This window comes from Sinocyclocheilus grahami, unplaced genomic scaffold, assembly GCF_001515645.1.
Source record: "Sinocyclocheilus grahami isolate Dianchi unplaced genomic scaffold, SAMN03320097.WGS_v1.1 scaffold353.1, whole genome shotgun sequence".
NCBI classification, from domain to species: Eukaryota; Metazoa; Chordata; class Actinopteri; order Cypriniformes; family Cyprinidae; genus Sinocyclocheilus; species Sinocyclocheilus grahami.
Window position 1 is genome coordinate 916148 of NW_015505532.1, and position 13547 is coordinate 929694.

General features: G+C 37.0%; 1 protein-coding gene across 1 annotated transcript in view; it reads right to left on the reverse strand.

The window, feature by feature from the left end:
* LOC107548685 (uncharacterized protein C16orf96-like) overlaps positions 1-13547 on the reverse strand; it is a 38245-nt gene that overhangs the window by 993 nt on the left and 23705 nt on the right. The window contains exons 8-16 of the mRNA XM_016229473.1: positions 12209-12331; positions 12065-12139; positions 11785-11949; positions 11113-11231; positions 10085-10150; positions 8805-8906; positions 5586-5751; positions 5403-5514; positions 811-930 (exon numbers count right to left, since the gene is read on the reverse strand). Of these exons, the coding sequence (XP_016084959.1) occupies positions 811-930; positions 5403-5514; positions 5586-5751; positions 8805-8906; positions 10085-10150; positions 11113-11231; positions 11785-11949; positions 12065-12139; positions 12209-12331 (1048 nt within the window). The remainder of the gene's footprint in view (positions 1-810; positions 931-5402; positions 5515-5585; positions 5752-8804; positions 8907-10084; positions 10151-11112; positions 11232-11784; positions 11950-12064; positions 12140-12208; positions 12332-13547) is intronic.

Sequence of the window (13547 nt, forward strand, 5' to 3'; positions counted from 1 at the left end):
TGTTTCTGCGGGGGGGGGGTGGGGGGGGGGGGGGGGGGGGGGGGGGGGGGGGTTTAAAAAGTTCAAAGGTTAAAGAGCATTCAAGTGTGAGTTACGATCACAACTGCATCACGTACAACTCGTGAACTGACAAACGTGAGGCATCTGTCAGACGCTTACATAATGACTTAAAAACATCTCCTTTAAAGGGCCTTGTGAAAAAGAACTTAAGTGTGCTTAGCTGTATATTAAATGCGCACATGTAGTGCAGATACAATCTTATTTCATCTTAAAATGCAACTTAAAATCTTATATCTTTTAAAAACTGTATTTGAAGATTATATCAAATAACTGATATAAAAGACCACCTAAGTGTACTTAAAGAGAGACACTTTCATGACTGCTTTTCAATTGGCTTAAGTCACAATGAAGTTGACTTCTTGTTAAGGGTTTGTTCAAAGCACTAACCCTAAAAACAAGAGACAGTTTAGCAACCTTAGCAAACAGCACTGATCATTTTACACATGCTAACTCGGGAGCCGCCAGAAAAACAGCCTGTCTTTGTTTACAACTGACTATTTTCACTTCTCTATTAGCTCAGGCATGGATAAGATATACACACAGGTCGTAACCTGCTGAGCCTCAACTTGCACATAGCCAGGGTATTTAAAGTTCAAAGGTCAAGAACAGCACCTCAGTGTTAGCAGCTCTTGAACACCGTTAGCCTTGTAGCTAAAATAGGTCAAAAGCCAGTGTTTATTTACAGCCAACTTTAACTGCTTTATTCTCATCTGCTGTGAGTGTGTTTAAGGTCAGCTCCTCATATCCCACCTGAGTGGCTGCGGTGAGTCTTGGCACTCTGTGGCCTTGCAGGACTCCCACGGCCAGCGTCCACTCCACTTGACCTCTGGGACTGTGAACGGCTGACCTTGTCTTTGCTCTTCCAGTTGCCTGCAAGAGCATCAACAATTCAAATGGCAGACATAAGAACATTGACAGCAATTAATTCACTACATGGCACAAGCTGATTGGCCTCTGCTGATTCTGCAGTCAGTAAGCTGCTTGCTCAACATTTAAATAGTCTGGTTCAGAGTTCACTGTAAGTTGGCCCTGCAGCACATTATAGAGTTCCTCTGAAACCCTCCACCTCCCCCAGCACCACCTGTCTAAATCTGCCACAGGATTTATATATGCAGGGGTGAACATGCGTTTTTTTTAGTCTGAGAGCACCTGGTGATTTTGTTTAGTGCTCACACTGCACGTAGTGTGACCTATTAAATATAACTAGTTACTAATTAGTGCTGTCAATTGATTAAAAAACGTAACTAATTAATCACACATTTTCCGATTATTCGAGATTAATCCCACCTAACATTAAAGTTTTTAAATATACTTTAATATTGCAATAATTTCACATTTAATCTTCAAATTAATGTAGAAACAACAAAGACAGTATATTTTTAATATTTGTTTAATGGCATCTTTTTTTTATGACTGAAGGCGAGTCATTTGGGACAGGGCCTATCACTGATACCAATACTACTACTAATGTCTCTAGGAAATTGTTCTTTTTTCATTAAAAAACGTAACTAATTAATCACACATTTTCCGATTATTCGAGATTAATCCCACCTAACATTAAAGTTTTTAAATATACTTTAATATTGCAATAATTTCACATTTAATCTTCAAATTAATGTAGAAACAACAAAGACAGTATATTTTTAATATTTGTTTAATGGCATCTTTTTTTTATGACTGAAGGCGAGTCATTTGGGACAGGGCCTATCACTGATACCAATACTACTAATGTCTCTAGGAAATTGTTCTTTTTTTCCCTAATATTTAACCACCGACTAAACGTAATGTTGTACTTTAAAACGTAGACTTTAAAACATAACTTCTAATTTAAGTAAACTTAAAACAATCTTCACATAAACCCATTGTAATAAATGTCATATTTACCTGTGCCCTTCAGCAAGTACGAAATATACAGAAATTATTATCAAACACTAAGTTCTAAATTAGATATAGATGAATCCTAAAAGCTCCCAAAGTTATTGATTTCCTCTTCTCTCGTTTGTTCTTTGTTTAACAGTCATGACAGCAGTTGGGTTATTAGGTTATTTGGCTGCTATTACTTTAAGAGCTGCCGCTGCTGAACGTAATGCGGATCTGACACGCATGCTTGTAGTTTCATTTGCGCTTAAATATTAAATGATACAGGCTACAGCGCACACCTCTGTATTTGTACGTGCAATTGAAGAGCACACTCTATGAGCACAGTATAACGGCTGACAGTACAGGAAAATTTGTTTTTACTGGCATATGGCCTGACAACATCTGGAAAAATTAATCGCCTGCATTTACGTGCTAATTTTGACAGCACTAAAAATAATAAAAAATAGTAATAGTAGTATTATTGCACTTAGATGATAAACGAAATAGTAAAGTGTGATAATACTATCATATTTTAAAATAAAAGTGAGTATTAAATAAAAATACAATTCTTATATAGTAGGCTTAATATATATATATACACCTATTCATGCAGCAGCAGACATAAACATTTGTCTGACAAACCTTTATTACTATTTCTTAGGGAAAAACATATAGTTCAATCATGAAACTCTAGATGGCGCAGACTCCTTAACATGCAACCTGCTAGCAATCACATCATTCATTGCATGGCACAAGCTTGACTGCTGATTCTGCAGCCAATGAGATTGCTTGTTCAACATTTAAATAGTCTGGTTTAGAGTTCACTGTAAGCTGGTCCTGCAGCATGCTATAGTGTTCCTCTGAGACTCTCCACCTCCCCCAGCACCACCTGTCTAAATCTGCTACTGGATTTATGAATGACTATTCATGCAGCAGCATATCTTACATGCTTACAGCAGCATGTCTATATATCTGTTGGCAGTAGCAAGTCCTTCAAGGCCAAATCAAGCTCAAATCAACGTTAAAAATGCAAACAATATCATAGAGAGCCCTCAGGACTGTGTCAAGGTCAATAATCTTTTAAATTCTCAGATAATTTGACCATTTAATGACATGGCTTAGGTTATAAAATGTCATGTGGTCTAATTTCCCTTAAAATTATATATGGTATAATGGTTTCATGGTAGGTCTGTCTGGAACGGTTTTTACATCATTGTTTCTCTGTGGAGATATTTTCTTCAAGAATGTGACTGTTGTGCTTTGTGTGGAAACAACAACTTCTGACCTTCAACACTAGACTCGTTTTCTCATAAATCATCTCTTTACCTCATGACATGGATAAGCTGCCAAACGTTTGCTCGGTCAAGCATGACACGGCTCATCTGCCAAGCAAGTGTCTTTTGTTTGACTTTCAACTGTCTTCTTTTGATTCGGTGATACAACGAAGGGCAAGGTCTGAGACCAATTTTCCTTCAGGTCTGTTGTCACTTCCAGATGGTTTCTCATTGCTGCTCTGCTATTATGTAACACAGAAATGTTCGGTTCTTTCCAGCAAGCAACATTAAACTAGGCACCCTACCAAGTCCAGTCTCAAGCCCTACTGTTCTTCCTTCAGTCCTATTTTTCCTCAGTCCTGAATAAAACTACAACACAACCAACCACTCTACATAACACTAAATCAAATTTGTCTGCTACCAGGGAGCTCTTCTTCTCCCCCGCAGACCAGACCCATTTGTCCACTGCGAGATGAGCAAAAAGTGGGTCAAGCGTGCAGATGGATATTATGATGCTATCATGATAACATGCGTTGCGTAACGAGTCGTGAGGGGAAGCATGATCAGGGCCGTGAGGCCCCTGTATAGACTTCAGTCTGGACATTGTCCTGAACACAACAGAAGTTCCTACCATCAATGAACAGCTTACAGCTCAAGAATCAGTCATTCATGTGCTCAACTGTTCTCATGTCAACGCTGTTCCAGATCTGGAGCGAGCAAACACAAAGTTTCTTAGGGGAACGCAGTACTTTTGCGAGAGAATGCAAAAGACTGGCAAGCAAACAACGTTTTTTGAGGGAACACAATATTTTTGAAAGAGAACGTAAATGTTCTTGAGGGAATGCAATACTTTTGCAAGAGAACACAAACGTTGCAATGAAAAAGCATTGAAATACAATATGAAATACGCCTAAGACGTCCATAACCAGTTCTCTCAAATTCATGATATTTCTATTTCTAGGTGTGAAACTCCAAAAACAATAATGCTAATGAAAAATCAATGAAGGTAAATGACACTGAGGTGGAGCTACAACATAAAGCACCATGAAAGATGTCTATGTAACTCATGTGCTTTATTCCAAGTCTTCTGAAGAATTACAAAGACTATAGGATACCCAAGACGTGTCACTCGTATAGTTTTGAATTGGGATAAATGCAACGCTTAATATGGCCGCTCAATCGCAGGAAGCCCTGCCTTCTGAATGAAAGAGCCAATCGCATGCCCGAGAGGCATTTCAAAGATGGCCGCCGAGTGACATGGCTTGCCTTAAAGGGACTTTGATAATTAGCATATACAAAAGTTGAGATTTGAGATCTACAGTGGAGAAGAACGCCTGTTCATATGATTTCAGAATGCTTAAAATATTGCACAGAAATCGTATGGACTACATTTATAATTCTTAAATGGTGTTTTTATAGTTTGGTTGTCATTTTTGGAAATTGACAGGCGTGGTCAATAAAACAATAGCAGTATGCAGGTTTGAAACATTATGAGGGTGAGTAAATAAGGACAGAACTCTTTCATTACAGTAAATGGACGCTTTATAAATGTTTAGAAGTGATGGGAATGGATACTGTGTCAATGGCCAAAATTGATGTCTGGGAAAACAGACATTTTTTCCTATTTTGCGTTTTCAGTTGTGATTATGAAACATGCCGAATCGTGCAGACATAATTTTTGGCCAAAGCTAACATACAAAGCTTGCTCTCATTATTCCCAGCCTATAATTGAATCAATCACTATGGCAGGTGTTAGCCATAGTGAATGTGTTTTTCATTTCTAACACAATAATGCCAAACACACCACATACGCAATGCAGGCGAGCAGCGAGAGTGTTACTTAATCCCATTGAAAACCTTTGGGAAATTCATAGCTGATGAATGAATCTCAACTTTGGGAGGAATTTAAGGAGGCTTTGCAAGAAATTGGGCATGATACATGCAGAAAGCTTATTGAGTAATGCCCGAAAACAATAGTGAACCAGTGAAATATTAATAACTGACTATATTGTAGTCAAAGTATGCTTTATTTCCTGTGAGTTACTTGTTTTTATAAGCATTTGTGTAGCTAAACAAAAACCCATATTTCATTATCCCAATATAACATACTCCTCATAGTTTGATGGTTTAATCAAACTTGATGGGTCATTACTGTGCAAATATTCCCTCTGGCTATTACTGTGTGTGGAGTGTGACGTGTGATATTACCTTCTCGAGGAGAGATGGTGGGAAATCTGGTCTCGGAGAGTCTCACTGCTCTGCTGCTCATTCGGCCCTTGTAGACCTGTCCATCCAAACCTAAGATGTCCACCTCTGCTGCCTGAAGAAACACAGCTCACGGTTCATACATACTCACTGTTTATGACATTTTCAACTGATTCTGTGGCAGACCTCTGTGGGCGGTCCAGTGGACACGGGCCGACTCTCCTCTTCGCTCTGGATCATATGGGTGATGTGCTGAAGGCGGGTGTAGCGGCGGCTGGGGTAGGTGAGGGTGTGGCTGCCCCCACAGTTACGGGACAGGTAACAGTAATCAGCCATTTCTGGGATCCTCTCACTGCACAACAGACAATAAAACATCACTCAGCACTCTTAAAGGGATACTTCACCCAAAAATTTAAATTCTCTCGTTAATTACTCACCCTCATGTCGTTCCAAACCCGTAAGACCTTCAGAACACAAATTATGATATATTTGATGAAATCCGAGCGCTTTCTGACCCTCCATAGACCACAAGGGAACTACCATGATCAAGACCCAGAAAGGTAGTAAGGACATCTTTAAAATAGTCCATGTGACATCAGTGGTTCAAAGACTGACACTGAAGACGAGGAATTGTTGAATAAATGCACAAAAAGTATTCTCGTAGCTTCATAACATTACATTTGAAACACTGATGTCACATGGTCTATTTTAACAGCTGCATGCCAAATGACGCATTACACACTATGCACTTATACACTATGTACTTAGACACTATGTACTCATCTATATAGTGTATGAATTATATAAGGTTATTTTGTGATTCATAATCAGAGTCTGATAGCCCCTCCCCCTTCGCCACATAATTAAAGCTGCGACAGTTGAGTGCATGAAGTGTCCAACATTCCACACTTCATTTTTTTTTTTTTTGGTTATTTAAGTGCACTTTTTCTTTTTGGAATTTTCAGTGTGAACACAGAACTTGCACTATTTATACTACAAAACGTCATAGAATAGTGCATAAGTATGCGGTTTGGGATGCACCTGTTGTCCTTACTACCTTTGTGGCCATTGAACGTGTCAGTTGCGTTGCTGAACGAAAGCTCTCGGATTTCATCAAAAATATCTTAATCTGTGTTCTGAAGATGAATGAAGGTATTACTGGTTTGGAATGACATGAGGGTGAGTAATTAATGACAGAATTTTCATTTTGGGTGAACTATCCCTTTAAAACGTTTCCAAAAAGGGGTTTTCTGTTTCCCCAGAGAACCTTTCAGTGATAAGTTCTTAAAAGAACCATTTTTTCTTAGTGTGAAGAACATTTATTCACTATAAAGAACTTTTAGTGCAATGGGACGTTTCCGCGGATGTTGAAGGTTCTTCATGGAACCATCAAAGCCGATAAAGATCCTTTATTCTTAAGAGTACTTGAACAGAGAGTTTTAAAATATACATTTTCTGGAGTCTCTAGATATCTGTGGCTGGTCTGAAAAACTGACATCTACCTAAGAAAGCTTTGCTCACTGCTTGCTCATGGTCCGACTGCTGCTCCTCTTTGCTGGACCCAGGTTGGGCCGGTAGCGGGTCCGAGAAATGTCTGGCAGACCCTGGCTGTGTGGGAGCTTTGGGGTTCTTGATTTGGGACACTGACTAAACTCTTATCTATCTGCCTGCATATTAAAACATGGCTTTGCTCACCCTGCGCCGAGCCTCTGTCAAAACAAGCCGTCTTAAAGTTATTCTGGTTAGTACCTGGCTCCAGGCTGAGATAAATAAATGCTGAATTTATTAAGACTTCATCACTAATCGCCACTGGTCATGGGGACCAGTGTTGCCAGATTGGAAATGTCCAAGTATCGTACCAGAAGCTCAAAATTATCGTATTTGGAAAAAAATTAGCGTGCACGAGTCAAACGTTCAGAATACAGTTATTTATCTAGATGTTGCAACTATTTATCCTTTTCAGCACTCATTTTCTATACTTTATTGCAAAATTATCGACCGCAGCTTTGAAACAACGGACTTAAGTGCGGCAGGAACGTGCGAGAGAGAGTCAATCTCCACGATTGACACGACATGAGATGATAATTATTGTACGTCTGGCAACACTGATGGGGACAGTATTTCACTGCTTAATTTTAATTTTATTTTACACTGGGATAGAAAATGGGACACCTTCATATCATTTCATTAAATAACTAGAAAAGAAGCATACTTCAACTTCATCTGATATATTCCAAGTACTCTATGTAAGTATTCTGCTAGTAGTATACATGTAAGTGTACTATTTCAATTCTTCATGGGACAAAATTGACCCACTTTTTAGTTTATAAAACCAATTTTTATATGTATAAGTAGTAAACTTTAAGTACACATCTAGTTTGTATATAGTTAAAAGTATTTATTTTGTATTACTATGTTATAACTATACTACTAGTGAATTAGCTACTTCAAACGCACTTTTTAAGTACACTTTGAAGTATACTCTCAGTGAACTACCGGTTTATACTATACTACAAGTATACTTGTTTTTTTATCATCATACTTTTAGTTTAACAATTGTATTAGTTTTGCAATTTAAGTACACTACTAGGTTTCTATTTAGGTGTTAATTTTTAGACTTGAAAGAAACCTTTTTATATACTTTTAATGTGATCTACACTATCACATTATTTATGCCAAAGATTTATGTATTCAATAAAGACACTTGCTCTTTCTGCAATTTGACTTGATATTTTGGGTCGAGTAAAATACTAAATATTTTATGGAAATATATAAATAGGTAATAAATATTCCTTTTGGTTTTAATTATTTATTCTGGTAATGACTTAATATTTACTCTAAGCTACTATAAACTACAATACTCTAACCTTGAACATGTAAAGAATACTTCAATATGCTTTTCTCTAAAGTATATCTTGATGAAAGGATTCAAAACATGAATAGTCCAAATATAAATATAGACTTTTCTGTGTACTTGTCAGTATAAGCCAACTATTCTTAAGTGTAATTTTAAGTACATCTCTGATAACTACATAAAAAGTAGACTGAAAGTTTACGCTCTTATTTTGAGTTGAAAAGAAGTATAGGCCTACTAAGAGTACGCTTGAATACTTCTAATACTTGAATGCTTTTTGTGAATGTTCTTGCTAGAAAAAAGTGTGCTTGTTTGATTTTATTCTTTAAAAGAAATGCCACCTGTTTTGATATTTCATTATGTGTGTCCAAATACTTTCTGTTAGTTCCTCAAACACTGTCCTAAAGTACACAAAGTTTTTGTACGTACAGAACAGCGAGGTTCGTGTCAGGTGTACTGTGCGGTATCTGCAGAACACAGTGGAGCAAGTTTGGGTTTTGATTCCCCCCGCTGGACAAGCACAGTAAATGCTGCAGTGGGACGTGTCTCACCTCCTGCAGTGCTGTCGCACCTGCTCCAGCTCATACACAGTGTAGGGCCGGCTGGACTTGTGAGAGGGCAGTCCTGGGGCAGAGGGCAGAGTCACCAAGTTCCTGTGAAAAAAGCAGAGATTGTGAGAGACGTTACTATAGTGTTTACAACAACAGTGTAAGGATGTCTAATGAGAACACTTGACAAGTGACAGGGGAGCGCGGGGCACAAAGTAACACACGTGGTTTGAATATTTCCACACATGCTAGCAAAACAAAATGTATGGTATTTACTAGTTGCCATATCAAAGTGTGCTAAAATTCTAAAATCTTTTGACGATATGGTTGAACATTAATTTTACCATAGTAAAAGTAAATTTCTGGCTTAAGTACATTTTTCATCTCAGTTTTTAGCATTCATTTAAAATTAGACAAATCTGATATTAGCTAAAACTCCAATCTGTTATTTATCAGTTTAGATAGTTCTTCAATGCTACGCTAACTAGCAGAAGACACTAACCAGCTGCGCATATGGGAAAATGTTGTAATACTGCGTTACAATGTGCCCCGCTATTATTAAACTATGCTATTCTGTGACATTATCCAAGCAACTTTTACTTTAATGAGAAACTACGAGAAAGTGAATAAAGACTGACAGTCAATGTTTAATGTACAGAAGTTATTATTTCAAGAAATGTAAAGCATTTTGGCTCGTTTATGTGGGCCGTCCCAAGCATGGTTGCAATGGGTTCATTTATCAAACATTAAATATAAAGTTATGCTTGGTAGGGCCAATTTGGCCAGAATTTTATGATTATATAATATAAAAACGTGTTAGCAACATGCTAATAATGTTAGAAACATGTTAAAAAATGTGTGTGGTGTGAGTGTGTGTGTGTGTGTGTGTGTGTGTGTGTGTGTGTGTGTGTGTGTGTGTGTGTGTGTGTGTGTGAGAGTGTGTGTGTGTGTGTGTGTGAGAGTGTGAGTGTGTGTGTGAGTTAAACTCCAAAATCAGTTTATTTTTAATTCTTAAAAAGTTAATCATTTTATTTTATTGACAAAATATTTGTTTGTCTTGAATATTGTTTTTCATAAGATCAGATAACATTTGAAGCTGTCACATGGTCATGTTACAACATGCCTCTCAGATGTTACAATGTACGTCTGTACATTGTAACATCTGTACTTTTTCTTAGTTGTCATGTTAACTAATGTAGTTAACTAGTGTCAACAAATTTTACCTTACTGTAAAGTGTTACCAAAAAGTGTCATGTCAGTTGTCCTTTATAATATTTACGTACTGTCCTGGTGTCATCATATCCACGGGGCGATCACAGGAGATGCAGTGAAACCGGGCCACTAATTGTCTTTGACACAGAGTAAGAAAGACACAAAGACAGTGAGGCTTGTTTCCATACAACCACCATCATGTTAGTCAAACAGAGGTTATTCAGATAGTGATAATGCAACATTACAGAAACATACACAATGATGCAAATGCTTGGCAAACGCATTCCCAGCATGCTTTGTGTCATGAGTTCAGCTCTGAATGCAACAACATATGTTTTGACATACTTGTGTAGAGAACCTCAGGCATTAGGGTTTAGTATATGTTTGACTTTAGGTTTAAGGTCAAGCTCAGTGACTATCAGCATAAAGTCTGATCCACATTGCAGCAATGAGATTCACCACAAATTCGCCAAAACGCACAATACGTATGAACTGCCATGAGTGTGTTGACCGGTCTGAAGGTGCGGAAACATTTAGTGTTGCAGGCAATATCCAGTCATTTCAAAAGGAATTCACACAAATGGAAATTTTGTATCATTTTTTTTTCATGCAAATTAGCTGCATTGACCAACAGAATGAAGCTTGGCGTGAAAGTGAGTTTTGTGTTTTGTGCATCAGTGGAGAATGGACCTTTTCGGCTGGTGAAATTTCACAAATTTTTCATAAATTTTGCAAATTTGACATTGCACCAGTGGAATATGCAGGTGTGCTCATCTCGTCAACATATCAAAAGACAAAACTTATATACAATAATTAGACAATATTTAATAATAGACAAAAACTAAATTAAAATAAAGAAAATTAAATATATTAAAGGTTTTAGTGCTGATTGTCAGTATTCTATAATATTAGTGCTGTCAAATGATTAATCGCGATTAATCGCATCCAAAATAAAAGTTTTTGTTTACATAATATATGCACGTGTACTGTGTGTATTTATAAATACACACACATACAGTATATATTTTGAAAATATTTACATGCATATACATTTATATATATAATATATTAATTAGAAAAAGTGAATCTGGTGCCTCACTTCCTGAGTCCAGCGGCGTCGTCCTGCTCGGGGATCGGAGGTGTCTGCAGATGTTTATGAATGGTCCTCCACCGATCGTCAAGCTCTTTCTTCAGAGGATCCAGCTCAATCCGGTTCAACTGCAGTACAAGACACATGCACAAAATCATAGTCATGATGGAAGTACAAGGGGTTTGTGAGACTGTAACAACTAGCTAATTTAAATTATTATTTAAAAATAAAATAAAATAAAATTATTAATTAAATTGAATTAAATTAAATTAAATAATTTATTTTTTTATTTCTTTTTCATTTGGGGTGAAATGTGACCTGTACATGTTTTTTGCGAGATTTACCCAAATACACATTCATTTTTAATTTAATTTAATTTAATTATAAATGAATGTGTATTTGGGTAAATCTCACAAAAACATGTCCAGGTCACATTTCACCCCAAATGAAAAGAAATTAAAAAAAGAAATGATGCCTTTTTTAATATAATTTTCATTACATTTTATGTGATCATAATGCTTAGCTCCAAACGTAAACAAAACAAGTCACTATATTTCTGGAAAAGATAGAAAAGTGAGAAATGTAAGTTATACGAGTTCATAGAGGTTTGAATATATTTTTACACCATGGAGAATTTCAATGACTTCAAAGAAGGACTGCTTCGGTCTGTCCGTCTCTCACCTTGCAGTCCATCTCAGTGGAGATCTTCTCGATCACCTTGTTCCAGTCCTGCTCCTGACCGCTGATCTTCCTCAGCAGATCCTGTATCATGTTATTGAGCTGCTCTGCCATGCTGTCGAACTGCATGCGGCTCACCTTGCTCTCCAGAGCCCGCTTGTCTGCTTTCTGAGGAGCAACGAGATGACACCCACTGACTGAGAGTGACTGTGATGGTCCAGTGGGGACCACGAAGAGTTGATGAACTTGGATTGTTTATGAACTGTATAAAGAAACAACTCACGATTTCAATTTCCATTTCCACCACTTGCTTGTCAGCTTTCTTTTCATCCAGTTCCTCCACTATCTTGAACAGACGCTGTAAAAACCACAAGCTAGGTAAGTGATGGAAGTAAATGATGTCTTATGAGGCTCTCTGTTTACTCACGTCGATGTGTGTCTGTTTCTTGCTGTGTTCCTCCATCAGGCGGTTGGATGTTCTGTGGAGTTTCTCACACTCGGACTGCAGCTGCAGTATGGCTCCCTCTAAGTCGCTCACCAGATTAGTGTTCTACAGCAAAACAACATCACACACTCATACGAGAACATTTCAGTCATCTTTTGGAAATCAGGAGACTTCAACATCTCGTTTAAGTGTTTCCTTCCAGATGTTTCCTAAAATGACTTAAGAAGAATAAATATGAAGAAGAGACATTTCATGTCTGTCTCTGTGTCATGTACCTGGTTCCTGTCCTCATGTCCCTGGTTCATGAGGTGAGTGGTCTTGTCCTCAGGTTTGTTGCATGACTGGGATAACTGACTGACCTCCTGTTCCAGACCCTGACCTCCTGTCTGCTGTTGACCCTGATCCTGACCTGCACTCTGAGCCTGATCGTCTGCTTTGCTGAAGCTTACTGCCTCCTGCTGTCCACTTTGTGAGAGTAGAGAGGATGAGGAGGACCTCATATCCTCCACAATAGCCCTGAGGCTGTTTAACTACAGGTGAACCGTAAAAAAATGAAAAGAATGTTCATGAAAAATAATAATACAGTGGTCGGATATCAGGCCGATAAGGGTGGGTGATATACTGTATAGATAATTGCAAGATATTAGTTTTTAACTTATTAGTTAACTTTTGTCATTAATATGTGGTTCATATTTGTGGCCTGTATGTTTTTTTTTTTTATTATTATTATTATCAAGGTTGCATTTATTTGATCAAAATAAAAAAAAGGAATATTGTGAAATATTATTACAATTTAAAATAACTGTTTTCTATTTGAATATATTTTATTTCTGTGATATTAAAGCTGTATTTCCAGCATCATTACTTCAGTTTTCAGTGCCACATGATTCTTCAGAAATCATTCTAACGTACTGATTTGCTGCTTAAGAAACATTTCTTAATATTATCAATGTTGAAAACGTTTGATTATTTGATGAATAGAAAGTTCAAAAAGGCCCTATTTTTGAAATATAAATCTTTTGTAACATTATCATGTCTTTACTGTCACTTTTGATTCATTTAATGCATCCTTGGCAAATGAGAGTATTGATTTCTTTTTAAAAAATAAATTAGATACTGATCCAAAACATTTGAATGATATATATATATATATATGAAAATATACACGGAAGGAACAAGCAACTAATCGAAAAAGTCAAGCAAACTAGTCATGCCCATATAAAAGCACAATTAAAATTATAATGTTGCAATGCAGAACACTGATATATATATATATATATATATATATATATATATATATATATATATATATATATATATA